The sequence below is a fragment of the Hordeum vulgare genome, chromosome 3H (genome assembly GCF_904849725.1).
Source record: "Hordeum vulgare subsp. vulgare chromosome 3H, MorexV3_pseudomolecules_assembly, whole genome shotgun sequence".
In the NCBI taxonomy this organism is placed as follows: Eukaryota; Viridiplantae; Streptophyta; class Magnoliopsida; order Poales; family Poaceae; genus Hordeum; species Hordeum vulgare.
In genome coordinates, this window is record NC_058520.1 from 6,037,507 (window position 1) to 6,057,328 (window position 19,822).

The 19,822-nt window shown below is 42.1% G+C and overlaps 1 protein-coding gene across 1 annotated transcript; it reads right to left on the reverse strand.

Annotated features, from left to right (window-relative positions):
- LOC123439174 lies at window positions 1-3,320 on the reverse strand. The gene is made up of 3 exons (XM_045115916.1): window positions 3,196-3,320; window positions 2,705-3,104; window positions 1-1,695 (listed from the first exon to the last, which is right to left on the reverse strand). Exons 2-3 carry the CDS (start codon window positions 3,091-3,093, stop codon window positions 1,401-1,403), a joined length of 684 nt encoding a protein of 227 aa, XP_044971851.1. The 5' UTR covers window positions 3,094-3,104; window positions 3,196-3,320; the 3' UTR covers window positions 1-1,400.
- Between the last annotated feature and the right edge of the window lie 16,502 nt (window positions 3,321-19,822).

Below are 19,822 nucleotides of genomic sequence, written 5' to 3' on the forward strand. Positions count from 1 at the left end.
TTGATCTTTTTGGCTTTTCTTTGCTACAGAGGAATTCTGATCTAACGGGGGCTTTTAAGGGGAACTATCTAAAGAAGGAAACTATAAATGCCACCTTTTATGCATACTATATTCTATAAATATAGTGTATGTATAATTGTATTGTAGATGTTAAAATTGTATAACATGAGTATTTTATCACAATATATAGTAGCATTGTTGGGAAACTAAATCGGTCCAGACAGTATGTTGAGATAATAAGTTAAAAATAAGTAAAAAAATGTAGTATAAATAAATGAATATAATTTAGGCTATCTTACTTGTAAAATGAACCCATGGTCTACCGTCGGTCTGTCGCCATAGCCCTGAGCTTCTCGACTCGTGCGGCGTCCGAAAGCAGTGGCGGAACGAGGAACGAAATGAAGGGTGTGCACACTTTAAAAAAAAATCCTACCTAATCCAAGTGTAACAAAATATGGCAAAAGAATTACATAAATAGCTCAATTCAAATCTCACAACCATTTAGTTCACAAAATATATCCCAAATGTGCTCAGTTACAATACAAAAGGCTTACATGAAAGAAACAGAAGTAAAAAATTACAACACTAGGTAACTCTACGTCGTTACATTGCCATGAAAGCATCAACTATTTCATCTTCACTTACTTTCATGAACACATCTCGCTCAATGAATATCATCAAGCAATTATTCAAGCGATCATCACCCAAGCTAGTCCTCAATTTATTTTTCACTAGATTCATTGCAGAAAATACCCTTTCAACACTCGTCGTTGCCACTGGTAAAATCAATATCAATTTGATGAGTAAGTGGACCAAATCATAAAGAACATGCTTCTTTGTTGCAACAAGCAAAATAGAGAGATCACCAATATTACTTGCATTTCTAAACCTATCATCTTGTCTCATATCATAAATAAAAGTACCAAGTTGAAATTCTAGCCTTATCAAATCCGTGCTTGATATGTCCATGGGATAGAATTCAACAAGTTTTATTTCCTTGAATGCATCATAAGAAGCAAATGAATTGAGGGGATTCAAAGCCGACATGCAAATAAGCAACTCCGTATTAACCTCGTCAAACCGGTTGTTAAGCTCTTGAATGATTTGGTCAATGACACCAAGATATATTTCTCTTCTATAACGATCATCATTTGTTTGTACTTCATAATACCGACGTGATCTTCCATGATGCTCATAAGTATCCTGCCATAAAGGAACTTGAATGCCATGTTTGTTGCAAAATAAGGTTAGCTTTGCAAGAAATTCTTCCCAACCATGACACCTCATGTGTTGCATTCTACTCTTTGCCAAACTAACAAGTGCCATTGCATTAACAATATATTAATCTCTCTTTTGCAAAGATTTGGACAACTCATTTGTATAGCCAAGAATAACAAGCATCAAGTGAAGATTGAAAACAAATTCAAATGATTCAATGGCTTGAGTAACTCCATGTATTCTTGTCCATTCACCTTTTTGTGAAGGATCTTTTCCAATGGCGTCAAGTACCTCAAGAATTGTGGAATACATATGCTAACAATATGCATAATGGTTTTAAAATGAGAAACCCAACGAGTATCGCCGGGTCTAGATAGTCCCATCTCTTGATTTAGCCCACTTCCACTTTCAATCTCACCCATTTCAAGAGCTTCCAAAACCTTTTGAGCTCTAACATCTCGAAGCATGTCATGTCGCCTACAAGAAACTCCAACTACATTGAGCAAGTAAGAAACATGATCAAAGAACCACAAACATGGTTCATTATCCTTTGCCACAGCTATAAGAACCAATTGAAGTTGATGTGCAAAACAATGGATGTAATAGGCCGAGGGTGACTCTTTCATGACCAAAGTTTTCAATCCTTTAGTCTCCCCTTTCATGTTGTTAGCCCCATCATATCCTTGCCCACGTATTTGACTAGGTGTCAAATGATGATCTTTAAGCAAAGTTTGAATTGCATCCTTAAGTGACAATGAAGTTGTATTGGGAACATGAACAACTCCAAGGAACCTCTCATACCCTCTTCCCGATTTATCAACATAACGTATGTAGAGAGCAAGTTGTTCTTTGTGAGATGCATCACTGGACTCATCAGCTAGGATTGCATAGTGGTCATAACCAATATCTTCAATAATTCTTTTAGTTGTTTGCGCCGCACAACATTCAATTATTTGATTTTGTATCTTTGGACTAGTCAATATGCAATTCCCAGGAGCATTGTTCAGAACAACCTTATTAACTTCTTCTTCATTTGCAGAAAGTCATTTAAGAAGTTCAAGAAAGTTCCCCCTATTGCTAGAGTCTTCACTTTCATCATGTCCACGAAATGCCAATCCTTGGTTCAAAAGAAACCTCAAGCATCTAAGTGAATAAGTTAGCCTAGCCATGTACATACGTAGATCCTCTTTAGACGCCCTCACAATGATATCATCAATTGATGGTTGGGGTAACACAAACAAATTGTACTTCTCTTGAGCTTTGTTGTGAATGCTATTTATACCACCTTCATGTTTGTCTAATGCATCAAGACCTATACCAATTTTTCCAAGCACCTTTAACAAATGTATCACCCCTAGGTCCCCCATTCGATTTGCCTTTGAACAAATAACACACAAAGCAAAATGTTGCCTCATATTTGACACTATATTCTAGCCATTTATAGTTCTCAAACCAAACAAAGTTGAAGTGTCGATTTTTACCATACATTTTCTTGACTTCAAAGTTGTGTGCATATGGTTGGATTGCATTCTTTGCAATGTACCGTTTCCGAACTTTATCTTGATCACCGACATCATACTCTGAAATAGGAATCCTTTCCCCTGGATTAGTTGGAAGCCTTTGAATATTATATGATCTTGCATTTGGATGTTGAGGTGATGGTTGTCGTGGCGCTTCATCATCAATATCAATGTCAATCTCTAGATCGGAATGGACTGGAGGTGAATAAATATCAATGTCAATCTCTGAATCTAAATGGAGTGGAGGCAGTGGAGGTGGATCAATATCAGGTTTATGTTGCTCTTGGGCTGCAACCTTTCTTGTTTTTGCCTCATAATTGAGGAAAAATGACTTAATGTCATCATTCCTCTTCATCTTCAGATGTACTATAATTAAAACATAATGTCACTACAAAGTTGTAACTGCAAAGAGCAAAGTCTGCAAACAAGATACAAACTCATCCACCAAGCAACTCACCCACGAGCCATGAGGCCACAACGAGCGGCTCTGCCCTGGGCGAGCAGCGACGCACCGTCGGAGCGGCAGGACTGGGAGCAGTGGCGGAAGCTCCGCGGCTGGGCAGGCAGTGCCGGAATGGCGGAAGACCGTGTTGGGGAACGTCGCATGGGAAACAAAAATTTTCCTACGCGCACGAAGACCTATCATGGTGATGTCCATCTACGAGAGGGGATGAGTGATCTACGTACCCTTGTAGACCGTACAGCAGAAGCGTTAGAGAACGCGGTTGATGTAGTGGAACGTCCTCACATCCCTCGATCCGCCCCGCGAACAATCCCGCGATCAGTCCCACGATCTAGTACCGAACGGACGACACCTCCGCGTTCAGCACACGTACAGCTCGACGATGATCTCGGCCTTCTTGATCCAGCAAGAGAGACGGAGAGGTAGAAGAGTTCTCCGGCAGCGTGACGGCGCTCCGGAGGTTGGTGATGACCTTGTCTCAGCAGGGCTCCGCCCGAGCTCCGCAGAAACGCGATCTAGAGGAAAAACCGTGGAGGTATGTGGTCGGGCTGCCGTGGAAAAATCGTCTCAAATCAGCCCTAAAACCTCCGTATATATAGGTGGGAGGGAGGGGACCTTGCCTTGGGGCTCAAGGAGCCCCAAGGGGGTCGGCCGAGTCCAAGGGGGGAAGGCTCCCCCCCCCAAACCGAGTTGGACTTGGTTTGGTGGGAGGGAGTCCTTCCCTTCCTTCCCACCTCCTCTTTTTTTTCCTTTTCTCTTGATTTTCTCTTCTTGGCGCATAGGGCCCTTTTGGGCTGTCCCACCAGCCCACTAAGGGCTGGTGTGCCACCCTCAAGGCCTATGGGCTTCCTCGGGGTGGGTTGCCCCCCCCCCCCCGGTGAACTCCTGGAACCCATTCGTCATTCCCTGTACATTCCCGGTAACTCCGGAAACCTTCCGGTAATCAAATGAGGTCATCCTATATATCAATCTTCGTTTCCGGACCATTCCGGAAACCCTCGTGATGTCTGTGATCTCATCCGGGACTCCAAACAACATTCGGTAACCAACCATATAACTCTAATACGCAAAAAACAACGTCGAACCTTAAGTGTGCAGACCCTGCGGGTTCGAGAACTATGTAGACATGACCCGAGAGACTCCTCGGTCAATATCCAATAGCGGGACCTGGATGCCCATATTGGATCCTACATATTCTATGAAGATCTTATCGTTTGAACCTCAGTGCCAAGGATTCATATAACCCCGTATGTCATTCCCTTTGTCCTTCAGTATGTTAGTTGCCCGAGATTTGATCGTCAGTATACGCATACCTATTTCAATCTCGTTTACCGGCAAGTCTCTTTACTCGTTCCGTAATACAAGAACCCACAACTTACACTAAGTCACATTGCTTGCAAGGCTTGTGTGTGATGTTGTATTACCGAGTGGGCCCCGAGATACCTCTCCGTCACACGGAGTGACAAATCCCAGTCTCGATCCATACTAACTCAACGAACACCTTCGGAGATACCTGTAGAGCATCTTTATAGTCACCCAGTTACGTTGCGACGTTTGATACACACAAAGCATTCCTCCGGTGTCCGTGAGTTATATGATCTCATGGTCATAGGAACAAATACTTGACACGCAGAAAACAGTAGCAACAAAATGACACGATCAACATGCTACATCTATTAGGTTGGGTCTAGTCCATCACATGATTCTCCTAATGATGCGATCCCGTTATCAAGTGACAACACTTGCCTATGGCCAGGAAACCTTGACCATCTTTGATCAACGAGCTAGTCAACTAGAGGCTTACTAGGGACAGTGTTTTGTCTATGTATCCACACAAGTATTGTGTTTCCAATCAATACAATTATAGCATGGATAATAAACGATTATCATGAACTAAGAAACATAATAATAACTAATTTATTATTGCCTCTAGGGCATATTTCCAACAGTCTCCCACTTGCACTAGAGTCAATAATCCAGTTCACATCACCATGTGATTCCAACGAATCCAACACCCATATAGTTCTGGGGTCTGATCACGTCTTGCTCGTGAGAGAGGTTTTAGTCAACGGTTCTGAAACTTCCAGATCTGTGCGTTCTTTACAAATCTTTATGTCATCTTATAGATGCTGCTACTACGTGCTATTCGGAAATGCTCCAAATATCTACTCTACTATACGAATCCGTTTCACTACTCATAGTTATTCGGATTAGTGTCAAAGCTTGTATCGACGTAACCCTTTACGACGAACTATTTAACCACCTCCATAATCGAGAAAAATTCCTTAGTCTTTTTAGTTACTAAGGATAACTTAGACCGCAGATCAGTGATTCAATCCTGGATCACTCTGCGTACCTCTTAACAGACTTGCTGCAAGGCACACATCAGGTGCGGTACTCGGCACGACATACTTTAGAGTCTACGGCTAAGGCATAGAAGACGACCTTCTTCCATTCTCTTTATTCTGCCGTGGTCGGGTTTTGAGTCTTACTCAAATTCAGACCTTACAACGCAACCAAGAACTCCTTCTTTGCTGATCTATTTTGAACTCCTTCAAAAACTTGTCAAGGCATGCATCTTGTTGAAACTTCCATTAAGCGCTTTCGATCTATCTCCATAGATCTTTGATGCTCAACGTTCAAGTAGCTCAATCCAGGTATTCCTTTGAAAAACCCTTTCAAACAACCTTGTATGCTTTACAGAAATTCTACATCACTTCTGATCCACAATATGTCAACCACACATACTTATCAGAAATTCTATAGTGCTCCCACTCACTTCTTTGGAAATACAAGTTTCTCACAAACCTTGTACAAAACCCAAAATCTTTGATCATCTCATCAAAGTGTATATTCCAACTCCGAGATGCTTGCACCAGTCCATTGAAGGATCGCTGGAGTTTGCATACTTGCTAGTATCTTTAGGATCGACAAAACCTGCTGGTTGTATCACATACAATGTTTGCTCAAGGAAACCATCAAGGAAACAATGTTTTGACATCCTATGTGCAATATTTCATAAACAATGCAGCAACTACTAACATAATTCTAACAGACTTCAAGCATCGCTACGAGTGAGAAAAATCTCATCATAGTCAACTGTTTGATCTTGTCGGAAACATCTTTGCGACAAGTCGAGCTTTTCTTAATAGTGATTTATCACCATCATCGTCTGTCTTCCTTTTAAAGATCCAATTTTACTCAATAGTCCTATGACCATCAAGTAATTCTTCCAAAGTCTACACTTTGTTTTCACACATGGATCCTCTCTCGGATTTCATGGCTTCCAGCCATTTGTCGGAATCTGGGCCCACCATCGCTTTCTCCATAACTCGTAGGTTCACTGTTGCTCAACAACACGACCTCCAAGACAGGGTTATTGTACTACTCTGCAGCAGTACGCGACCTTGTCGACCTACGAGGTTTGTAGTAACTTGATTCGAAGCTCAATGATCATCATCATCAGCTTCCACTTCAATTGGTGTAGGCGCCACATGAACAACTTCCTGTGCCCTGCTACACACTGGTTGAAGTGATGGTTCAATAACCTCATCAAGTTTTATTACCCTCCCACTCAATTCTTTCGAGAGAAACCTTTCCTCGAGAAAGGGTCCGTTTCTAGAAACAAACACTTTGCTTTCGGATCTGAGATAGGAGATGTACCCAACTGTTTTGGATATCCTATGAAGATGCATTTATCCGCTTTGGGTTCGAGCTTATCAGACTGAAACTTTTTCACATAAGTGTCGAAACCCCAAACTTTCAAGAAACGACAGTTTAGATTTCTCTAAACGTCAGTCTATACTGTGTCATCTCAACGGAAATACGTGGTGCCCTATTTAAAGTGAGTGCGGTTGTCTCTAATGCATAACCCATAAACGATAGTGGTAATTCGATAAGAGACATCATAGTATGCACCATACCAAATAGTGCGTGGCTATGACGTTTAGACACATCATCACACTATGATGTTCCAGGTGGCATGAATTGCGAAACAATTTCCACATTGTCTTAACTGTGTACCAAAACTCGTAACTCAGATATTCATTTCCATGATCATATCGTAGACAGTTTATCCTCTTGTTACGACGAACTTCACTCTGAAACGGAATTGAACTTTTCAACATTTCAGACTTGTGATTCATTAAGTAAATACTCCTGTATCTACTCAAATCGTCAGCGAAGTAAGAACATAATGATATTCACTGCGTGCCTCAGCACCCATTGGACTGCATACATCAAAATGTATCACTTCCAACAAGTTACTATCTTATTTCATCTCAATGAAAACAAGGTCTTGCTCATGTGGTATGATTTGCATGTCACTAGTGATTCGAAATCAGGTGAGTACAAAGATCCATCAGCATGGAGCCTCTTCATGCAATTTATACTAACATGACTCAAGCGGCAGTGCCACAAGTAAGTGGTACTATCATCATCAATTCGTATCTTTTGGCACCAATATCATGAACATGTGTAACACTATGATCGAGATTCAATAAACCATTGAAAGTGATTATTGAAGAAAATAGAGTAACCATTATTCTCTTTAAATGAATAATCGTATTGTAATAAACACGATCCAATCATGTTCATGCTTAAGCAAGCACCAAATAATAATTATTTAGGTTTAACACCAATCCCGATGGTAGAGGGAGCGTGCGACGTTTGATCATGTCAACCATGGAAACACTTCCAACACGTATCGTCACCTTGCCTTTAGCTAGTCTCTGTTTATGCCGTAGTTTACATTTCGTGTTACTAATCACTTAGCAACCGAACCGGTATCCAATACCCTCATGCTACTAGGAGTACTAGTAAAGTACACATCAACATCATGTATATCAAATACACTTCTTTCGAATTTTGCCAGCCTTCTTATCTACCAAGTATCTAGAGTTGCTCCGCCTCAGTGACTGTTCCCCTCATTACAGAAGCACTTAGTCTCGGGTTTGGGTTTAATCTTGGGTCTCTTCATTAGTGCAACAACTGTTTTGCCGTTTCACGAAGTATCCCTTCTAGCCCTTGCCTTTCTTGAAACTTAGTGGTTTTACAAACCATCAACTATTGATGCTCCTTCTTGATTTCTACTTTCGCAGTGTCAAACATCGCGAATCGCTCAAGGATCATTGTATGTATCCTTGATATGGTATAGTTCATCACGAAGCTCTCACAGCTTGGTGGCAGTGACTTTGGAGAACTATCACTATCTCATCTGGAAGATTAACTCCCACTTGATTCAAGCGATTGTCGTACTCAGACAATCTGAGCACATGCTCAATGATTGAGCCTTTCTCCTTTACTTTGTGGACAAAGAATCTTGTCGGAGGTCTCGTACCTCTTAACAAGGGCACAAGCATGAAATCATAATTTCATCTCTTTAGAACATCACTTATGTTCCGTGACGTTTTACAACGTTTTCGGCGCCTTGCTTCTAAGCCATTAAGTATTTTTGTACTGAACTATCGTGTAGTCATCAGAAACGTGTATGTCGGATGTTCACAGCATCCAGAGACGACGCTCGAGGTGCAGCACACCGAGTGGTGAATTAAGGACATAAGCCTTCTATACAGCAACAAGGACAATCCTCGGTTCTACAGACTGAGTCTGCAAAGTTTGCTACTATCAACTTTCAACTAAATTTTCTCTAGGAACATATAAAACAGTAGAGCTATAGCGCAAGCTACATCGTAATTCGCAAAGACCATTAGACTATGTTCATGACAATTAGTTCAATTAATCATATTACTTAAGAACTCCCACTCAAAAAGTACATCTCTCTAGTCATTTGAGTGGTACATGATCCAAATCCACTATCTCAAGTCCGATCATCACGTGAGTCGAGAATAGTTTCAGTGGTAAGCATCTCTATGCTAATCATATCAACTATACGATTCATGCTCGACCTTTCGGTCTCATGTGTTCTGAGGCCATGTCTGCACATGCTAGGCTCTGCAAGCTTAACCCGAGTGTTCCGCGTGCGCAACTGTTTTGCACCCGTTGTATGTGAACGTTGAGTCTATCACACCCGATCATCACGTGGTGTCTCGAAACGACGAACTGTAGCAACGGTGCACAGTCGGGGAGAACACAATTTCGTCTTGAAATTTTAGTGAGAGATCACCTCATAATGCTACCGTCGTTCTAAGCAAAATAAGGTGCATAAAAGGATTAACATCACATGCAATTCATAAGTGACATGATATGGCCATCATCACGTGCTTCTTGATCTCCATCACCAAAGCACCGGCATGATCTTCTTGTCACCGGCGTCACACCATGATCTCCATCATCATGATCTCCATCAACGTGTCGCCATCGGGGTTGTCGTGCTACTCATGCTATTACTACTAAAGCTACGTCCTAGCAAAATAGTAAACGCATCTGCAAGCACAAACGTTAGTTATAAAGACAACCCTATGGCTCCTGCCGGTTGCCGTACCATCGACGTGCAAGTCGATATTTTCTATTACAACATGATCATCTCATACATCCAATATATCACATCACATCGTTGGCCATATCACATCACAAGCATACCCTGCAAAAACAAGTTAGACGTCCTCTAATTTTGTTGTTGCATGTTTTACGTGGTGACCATGGGAATCTAGTAGGATCGCATCTTACTTACGCAAACACCACAACGGAGATATATGAGTTGCTATTTAACCTCATCCAAGGACCTCCTCGGTCAAATCCGATTCAACTAAAGTTGGAGAAACCGACACTTGCCAGTCATCTTTGAGCAACGGGGTTACTCGTAGCGATGAAACCAGTCTCTCGTAAGCGTACGAGTAATGTCGGTCCAAGCCGCTTCAATCCAACAATACCGCGGAATCAAGAAAAGACTAAGGAGGGAAGCAAAACACACATCACCGCCCACAAAAACTTTTGTGTTCTACTCGAGAAGACATCTACGCATGAACCTAGCTCTGATACCACTGTTGGGAACGTCGCATGGGAAACAAAAAATTTCCTACGCGCACGAAGACCTATCATGGTGATGTCCATCTACGAGAGGGGATGAGTGATCTACGTACCCTTGTAGACCGTACAGCAGAAGCGTTAGAGAACGCGGTTGATGTAGTGGAACGTCCTCACGTCCCTCGATCCGCCCCGCGAACAATCCCGCGATCAGTCGCACGATCTAGTACCGAACGGACGGCACCTCCGCGTTCAGCACACGTACAACTCGACGATGATCTCGGCCTTCTTGATCCAGCAAGAGAGACGGAGGGGTAGAAGAGTTCTCCGGCAGCGTGACGGCGCTCCGGAGGTTGGTGATGACCTTGTCTCAGCAGGGCTCCGCCCGAGCTCCGCAGAAACGCGATCTAGAGGAAAAACCGTGGAGGTATGTGGTCGGGCTGCCGTGGAAAAATCGTCTCAAATCAGCCCTAAAACCTCCGTATATATAGGTGGGAGGGAGGGGACCTTGCCTTGGGCTCAAGGAGCCCCAAGGGGGTCGGCCGAGTCCAAGGGGGGAAGGCTCCCCCCCAAAACCGAGTTGGACTTGGTTTGGTGGGAGGGAGTCCTTCCCTTCCTTCCCACCTCCTCTTTTTTTTTCCTTTTCTCTTGATTTTCTCTTCTTGGCGCATAGGGCCCTTTTGGGCTGTCCCACCAGCCCACTAAGGGCTGGTGTGCCACCCTCAAGGCCTATGGGCTTCCCCGGGGTGGGTTGCCCCCCTCGGTGAACTCCCGGAACCCATTCGTCATTCCCGGTACATTCCCGGTAACTCCGAAAACCTTCCGGTAATCAAATGAGGTCATCCTATATATCAATCTTCGTTTTCGGACCATTCCGGAAACCCTCCTGACGTCCGTGATCTCATCCGGGACTCCGAACAACATTCGGTAACCAACCATATAACTCGAATACGCAAGAAACAACGTCGAACCTTAAGTGTGCAGACCCTGCGGGTTCGAGAACTATGTAGACATGACCCGGGAGACTCCTCGGTCAATATCCAATAGCGGGACCTGGATGCCCATATTGGATCCTACATATTCTACGAAGATCTTATCGTTTGAACCTCAGTGCCAAGGATTCATATAACCCCGTATGTCATTCCCTTTGTCCTTCGGTATGTTACTTGCCCGAGATTTGATCGTGAGTATCCGCATACCTATTTCAATCTCGTTTACCGGCAAGTCTCTTTACTCGTTCCGTAATACAAGATCCCGCAACTTACACTAAGTCACATTGCTTGCAAGGCTTGTGTGTGATGATGTATTACCGAGTGGGCCCCGAGATACCTCTCCGTCACACGGAGTGACAAATCCCAGTCTCGATCCATACTAACTCAACGAACACCTTCGGAGATACCTGTAGAACATCTTTATAGTCACCCAGTTACGTTGCGACGTTTGATACACACAAAGCATTCCTCCGGTGTCCGTGAGTTATATGATCTCATGGTCATAGGAACAAATACTTGACACGCAGAAAACAATAGCAACAAAATGACACGATCAACATGCTACGTCTATTAGTTTGGGTCTAGTCCATCACATGATTCTCCTAATGATGCGATCCCGTTATCAAGTGACAACACTTGCCTATGGCCAGGAAACCTTGACCATCTTTGATCAATGAGCTAGTCAACTAGAGGCTTACTAGGGACAGTGTTTTGTCTATGTATCCACACAAGTATTGTGTTTCCAATCAATACAATTATAGCATGGATAATAAACGATTATCATGAACAAAGAAACATAATAATAACTAATTTATTATTGCCTCTAGGGCATATTTCCAACAGACCGGAGGGGCGGAGCCGCGGAGGGCAGATGGCTAGGGCGCCGGAGCCGGAGCGCGATGGAGCGGGGGAGCCGGGGCCAGATGGGACGAGGGGAGCCGGGGAGGACCGGCGGTCGCGGCGACCGGCGGGGAGGCGCCGAGCAACGGCGGCCCGGCGGCCGAGCGCGAGCCCTAGCGGGGAGCAGGTTGCGGCGTCCTCTATGTTAGGAATTAATTAAATGTATTAATTAATGGGATAATCCCTGCGTTGCCGGTTGCCTTGTTTTAGCAACCGTTCCTTGTAAACCGCCTCTGTAACAGGGGTATAAATACCCACATCTTCAATCAATGAAAACACTGTTCCATCATTCTGTCACTTTCACTACTTTACACGTTATCAGCGCTCGCTCTGCCGAGAGCGACAGAGAGCCAAGAGAAAGGTGAGAATGGCAGGGAGAGATTTGTCCTCGCTTGCTTTTGCTTTCGCACGTTTCCTGCAGAAAGAAGACAGCCGCTTCACTCGCACGCAGCGCCACCGCATTGCACGTCGCCGTCAGGGTCTTGGTGCAAGGAATGGCCCTCGCCGCCGTTCCTTCACCAGGAACCACCGCCAGAACCGGAGTGGCCCTCATCGCCGCTTCTTCGCCGGGAACCACCGCCAGAACCGCCGCCGTGGGGCCATCAGCGTCGTTCCTCGAAGAAGATGTGATGTTCCCCTGTGAACTTGCGCCGCCGCCTCTTCCTCCATACTGCATGCAGCACGGATTCGGGCCATGCCCTGCGCGCACGGATGGCCACGTCCCGGAGCTGCCATCCCCGACGCCGGCAGCGGCAGCACACACCGGCCCCGTCCCGGATCTGCCATCTCCGACACCGGATCGAGAGGAACGAGGCGGTTATCCCACCATCCCCATCTTGAACATCCAGATCAAGGTTGAAGAAGAGGGGATGGAGGCCATGGGCTCGTCGTCGTCGCTCCGCCCTCCATCACCGGCGATACCTCCTCCTCCTCCGGCTCCGCCCCTTCCGCTGACGCCACCGCCGGAAGCTCGCCGGATCCTGTGCTAGTTCGCCGCTGCTATGGCGCAGAACCGGGCGGCTCTTCGTGGCGCGTGGTCGCCGGACGCCCTGGGCTTCGCCGGCGCACCGGAGGCAAGCAGCAGCGGGAGTAGCCGGGCTGCGCTGCGGGGCCAGCCCCGTTTTCCTTGAAGCAGCCATGGGGAGAGGAGGCTGGAGTTGTGAGGTGTTTGGGTCTGCATCGGGAAGAAGATGGGAAACAGGAGAGAAGTGGCTGTGTGGCCTCGGCTTGCTGCCTTGCTCTCTCCCTTATCCATTTCTCCAACCGGTATATGGTCCAACACAGGCCACGTCCACTCCAAACTCCAAGCCACGTTTTCCTCTCCAAAAGGCCTACAAGCCACGTTTCCTCTTCAAAAGGCATACAGGCCAGGAAATAAAGTGACTATTAGCGTTGTGTTTTAATCATAGTACTACTATGCTGCAATTACTATATTGCACTGCAGATTGTTCCTTTTTATTTCAGTGTGATATGTTATTGTATTAAGAACCTCTCCTTATCATATTCACTCGGTATTGTACTGTAGTATGAATACTTAGATTGTATATTGTCTAAAATAAAGTCTCAGATTATGTGTACATATTCTATATAATTGCCTCAGCAATTTTCATTTTTTTAGAATATGTAGTTTTCAAGTACAATTTTTTTTTAATTCAAATTTTTGGGATCACAAGGTAGATGAGGCATCTACTGCATTTTGCAGATTATCCTCATCGCTGAAAGATCTACATTTTGCCTTCGTTATTTTGGCAAAATGACTATCTTCGAGTGCTCTCCCGAATATGCGAATTAATGTGACTACCTCAAATTTTTACAAATCACAAGGTAATTGTGTGATCTACTGCATAATTTGCAGATTATCCACTCTTGCTGAGAGGTCTACATCTAGTCTTTTGACAAGATGACTACCTTCAAAGTGTTTTTGTAAAATATAGTATGACACAAGGTAATGGACTACGAACATCTACTGGTCAAAACCAGACTATGTTCTCCACTACTATGAGATCTACACCCCAACGGTGAATATTTTCGAAGTGTCATATACATAAAATGAGGTCTACACATAAAGCATCAGCTATACTTGAAAATTTTGCTTCCTAAAGCATTTGTTGTAACTTATATTTTACTCTCATAGTAAAACTAAATTATGCATGAAAATACCATGCAGGAAATGGCTGGTGTCATGCATCGTGAATTTCATGAACTTGAACTAGATGGTAGTATCTATTTACCATGGGCTATGGATGCAAAGATAGCCCTCGAAAGCCGTAAACTCGGTTTCACTATCACCACACCCGTTGAAGGCGCCGGAGAAATCCCCACGGCAGCCAAATATAGAGCTTTAAGTTTCTTAAGGCACCATCTCCATTCAGACTTAAAGTCGGAATATTTGATGGAAGAAGATCCACTGGTTTTGTGGAACTCTCTCAAGGAGAGATATGACCAGCAAAGAGCAGTCATGCTGCCAGAAGCACAGAGAGAATGGTCCCTCATAAGGTTCCAAGACTTCAAATCTGTGGCAGCATATAACTCTGCAGTTCACAAGGTTAACTCAAAACTAAGGTTTTGCAATCAAGAAATTTCTGAAGAAGACCTTATTGAGAAGACCTTGTGCACTTTCCACCCCTCGATGAGGGTACTACAATAGAAGTACCGTCAACAAAAATACAAAAAGTATTCTGAGCTCATATACACTTTACTTCAGGCTGAGAAACATGATGAACTTCTCATGAAGAATCATCAGACACGCCCAACGGGCTCAATGCCACTCCCTGAAGCACATGCTAACACTCAGTTTACTAAAAAGTATGGGGGCAACAAAAAGAATTTCAAAAAATTCAATGGAAAGTGGAAAAGGAACAACAAGCAGAAAAGCTTTGGTCAATCTAAAGGTAAAGGTCACTTCAAGAAAAATGACCGAAACACCAACTCCGAGATTTGTCAAAGATGTGGATGTACTAACCATCGTACTAGTAAATGCCGAACTCCCAAGCATCTAGCGGATTTATACATCAAATCCACTGGGAAAGGCAAACAAGTTCATGGAAAAGCCGAAGCTCACTTCAACGCCTTACAACAAGAAGAAAACCTTGAAGCTAGCACTTCTCAAAGCGCTCCTAAGGAAACAAGGCAGAAGGATGAAGATCTTCTTGATGTTGGCAACATGATGGTGGAATACACCCAAGACGCATAGAGATCTTATATAATCTCCACATCACTCATTTGATGTTATCAACTATTTTATTGTAATAATGGATGTTATAATTTGTATAACTCTAAGTAGAATAAAAGTCCTACGGACCAATCGTATTATGTAATTCAAACATAATGTCATATTTATATTTGTAACTGTAATATGAATACTTTGTATGTATATATTTATATGTGAGTAATATGAATAAAGTTTCATCCTAAAATATTCTTTTACTCTATATAGATTTTACGGGAAAATAATCCAATGGAAGAAGAATTATGTTTGGTGGACAGTTGTACCAGTAACACAATATTAAGGGAAATAAAATATTTCCAAACTCTAACTAAGAGAAAAGGGAATATTATGACCATTGACAGTCGCGATGCGTCGATTATTGGTTCAGGACGAGCCACACTCGTTCTACCTATGGGTAGTACAATTGCAATTGAGGATGCACTATTGTATCCTCAATCTACACGCACTCTTCTAAGTTTCAAAGACCTCAGATCAAATAACTTCCATTTGGAAACAATATCTGAAAATAATTTTGAACATTTGCTTTTAACAAAGAGTAATGGGTCTGAGAAACAAATTCTTGAGAAATTCCCCTCACTTTCATCTGGATTATATTACAGTTATATAAAACCCGTACCACATGTTGCGTACAAAATAATTTTTCAAGATCTTGATAAATTCAAGACTTGGCATGATCGCCTAGGTCATCCTGGCGTAGGGATGATGACAAAAATTATTGACAATTCTATTGGTCACAGCCTTCCAACTATAAATTTCCCAAAATCATCAGATTTTGTGTGCACCGCATGTGCAACTGGAAAATTAATTATAAAACCATCTTATCTTAAAGTTAAAAATGAGTCATTAAATTTTCTTGAACGCATTCAAGGAGATATATGTGGTCCAATTCAAGCACTATCAGGACCTTTTAGATATTTCATGGTGCTCATATATGCATCTACTAGATGGTCACATGTGTGTCTATTGTCCACACGAAATCATGCTTTTTCCAAGCTAATTGATCAAATTATCAAATTAAGAGCAAATCATCCTAAAAATAGGATAAAAACAATTCGAATGGATAATGCCGCTGAATTTTCTTCACGTGCATTCAATGACTATTGCATGGCTATGGGCATTCATTTAGAACATTTTGTGCCTTATGTTCATACTCAAAATGGTTTGGCTGAATCTCTCATCAAAAGAGTAAAATTAGTTGCTCGACCACTATTACAGAATTGTAATTTACCAGCATCATGTTGGGCACATGCGGTATTACACGCCGCAGATCTGATACAAATCAGACCAACTGCATATCATACAACCTCCCCGCTACAACTAGTACGTAGCACTCAGCCAAGTATTTCCCATCTACGAAAATTCGGTTGCGCAGTATACGTACCGATATCACCACCGCAGCGTACATCCATGGGCCCCCACAGAAAACTAGGGATCTATGTGGGTTATAACTCTCCGTCAATAATAAAATATCTTGAACCTCTTACAGGGGACCTGTTTACTGCCCGCTACGCTGATTCAATTTTTGATGAGGACCATTTTCAGGCATTAGGGGGAGAATCAAACCACAAAGAATGCCAGGAAATAGATTGGAATGTAACAGGCATTCAGTCCTTAGATCCACGTACTAAAGAATCTGAAACTGAAGTTCAGAGGATCATAGATTTGCAACATATTGCAAATAATCTGCCAGATGCATTTACTGACCATAAAGGTGTCACTAAATCACATATTCCCGCTGTTAATGCACCAGAACGAGTGGAGGTACCAACTAAAACCACTCAAACCACAAATGAGAGTAAGAGGGGGAGAAATCTGGTTAGTCGGAATATAGCTTCTCAAAAGCCTCCGCGGAAACAGAGGAAATCAAATCCTCTACCAGTAAATGCAATTCAACCTCAAGTTGAAGGACACCAACCAGATGCTCAACATCTTGAACCTAGCATAAATGCGCATAAAAACATAATTGCTGGGACATCGGAACACCATGGTTCTATTGTTGTGGGAAATCACATAGAGTCTGAAGGTATAAAAGAAATTTCCATAAACTATACAGAATCAGGAGAATCATATAATAGAGAGACTACAATTGTCGACATATATTTCGCCTCTAAAATTGCTGAAACCCTTCAACTGGATCCAGAACCAAAGACCGTCAGGGAGTGCCTCAAGCGTCCTGATTGGCCTAAATGGAAGGAAGCAATTGAGGCAGAAGTGCGCTCGCTCAACAAAAGAGAGGTATTTTCCTCGGTAATACCTACTCCTCATAATGTATTCCCTGTTGGAGCAAAATGGGTTTTTGTTCGAAAAAGGAATGAAAACAATGAGGTGGTGAGATACAAAGCGAGGCTTGTAGCACAAGGGTTCACGCAGAGGCCCGACATCGATTACGATGATACATACTCTCCTGTAATGAGTGGAATAACGTTTCGATACTTAATATCTTTGGCAGTACAAATGAATTTATCTATGCAGTTGATGGATGTAGTGACAACATACTTATATGGGTCACTCAAATCGGACATATATATGAAAGTCCCTGAATGACTTAAAATGTCGAATCCAAAAGAAAATCGCAACGCATATTGTGTAAAATTACAAAAGTCACTATATGGCTTAAAACAATCGGGTAGAATGTGGTATAACCGACTGAGTGAGTTCCTTATTCAAAAAGGCTACTCAAATAATGATGATTGCCCTTGTGTATTGATAAAGAAATCCTCAAATGGATTTTGCATCATCTCAGTGTACGTTGATGACCTCAATATCATGGGAAGTACACCTGATATCGAAGAAGCACACAATCATCTAATGGCGAATTTGAGATGAAAGATTTGGGAAAGACCAAATTCTGCTTAGGCTTACAGCTTGAGCATCTTCCCTCGGGAATTTTAGTATACCAACCTGCATATATTCAAAAGGTTTTGGAAAATTTTAATATGGATAAATCATATCCAACCAAAACACCCATGGTTGTCAGATCCCTTGATATGAATAAAGATCCTTTTAGACCTCGGGATGATGACGAAGAGATATTAGGACCTGAGTTCCCGTATCTCAGTGCCATTGGTGCGCTAATATACCTTGCAAATTGCACCAGGCCTGATATTGCATTTACAGTAAATTTACTAGCTAGACATAGCGCTGCTTCATCAAAACGTCATTGGACGGGAGTAAAGAATATCCTTAGATATTTACATGGCACAAAGGATCTTGGCTTATTCTATCAGAAAAACCAAGATATGACTATGGTAGGATATACTGATGCTGGCTATCTATCTGATCCTCACAATGTCAGGTCACAAACAGGTTTCGTATTCTTATATGGTGGAACTGCTTTTTCATGGAAGTCAACAAAACAGACTCTCCTAGCAACCTCCACTAATCATTCTGAAATTGTTGCATTATTTGAAGCATCTAAAGAATGTGTATGGCTTCGCAGGATGATTAACCATATTCAAACTTCATGTGGTGTTGGTTCATTAGGATCACCAACTATTATATATGAAGATAATGCAGCCTACATTGCTCAAATGCAAATGGGTTATGTAAAAAGTAATATCACAAAACATATTTCTCCTAAGTTATTCTATCCTCATGCATTACAGAAGGATGGAGAAATTGATATTTTACAAACTAAATCATGTGACAATCTAGCAGATTTGTTCACAAAGTCTTTACCAAATTCAACGTTCCAGAAATACATTCATGGAATTGGTATGAGATGATTCCGAGATTTGCAAAGTTCAGGGGGAGAAATCTCCTGAAAATATAACCCTTTAATTATCATCAGGTAATGAATATTGTACTCTTTTCCTTTATGAGTTTTTCCAACAGGTTTCTCATATAAGGTTTTTAACGAGACAATTAAATACAAGTATTGATGCATGCCATATCATATTTCTCCTTATATTTTTCCTACTAGGTTTTAAAGGAGTTTTTTATGGCACATCTCATTGCACTCTTTTCATTATGAGTTTTTTTGACATTTTCTCTCATAATGTTTTTAATGAAGCAATATCTTATCAATGATCATATATCATACTTTCTATTTTCCCTATCGGGGTTTTAAAGGAAGTACTCAAGACATATATTGTTCTCTAAACTCAAAAATGAGTTTTATCCCTATATAAAGGTTTTCTCAAATGAGTTATCATGAGGCAATAATCATTATATGTTGCACAATTTTTTCCTTATTATTTTTCCACTGGGTTTAAAGGAGTTTTAGCAACATATCTACACTATTGTCCTTATATTTTTTCCACAGGGTTTTTGGAGGAGACTTTAAAGATTATACAACGACTTTTCAAGATGAAGATGAGGAACATTCTTAAAGAGAAAAATTTACAAGGATTATTATTTATCAAGATGATGCACATTTACACAGACAAGCATGGATTAGGGAGAGTGTTAGGAATTAATTAAATGTATTAATTAATGGGATAATCCCTGCGTTGCCGGTTGCCTTGTTTTAGCAACCGTTCCTTGTAAACCGCCTCTGTAACAAGGGTATAAATACCCACATCTTCAATCAATGAAAACACTGTTCCATCATTCTGTCACTTTTACTACTTTACAC

Bases quoted from the DNA above. Each gene is read 5' to 3' on its own strand.
- LOC123439174 (XM_045115916.1), bottom strand. From the start codon at position 3,093: ATGAAGAGGAATGATGACATTAAGTCATTTTTCCTCAATTATGAGGCA. The intron at 1,696-2,704 runs GTATGGTAAAAA...AGTTTCTTGTAG, and splicing joins AACTTTGAAGTCAAGAAAAT to GCGACATGACATGCTTCGAG.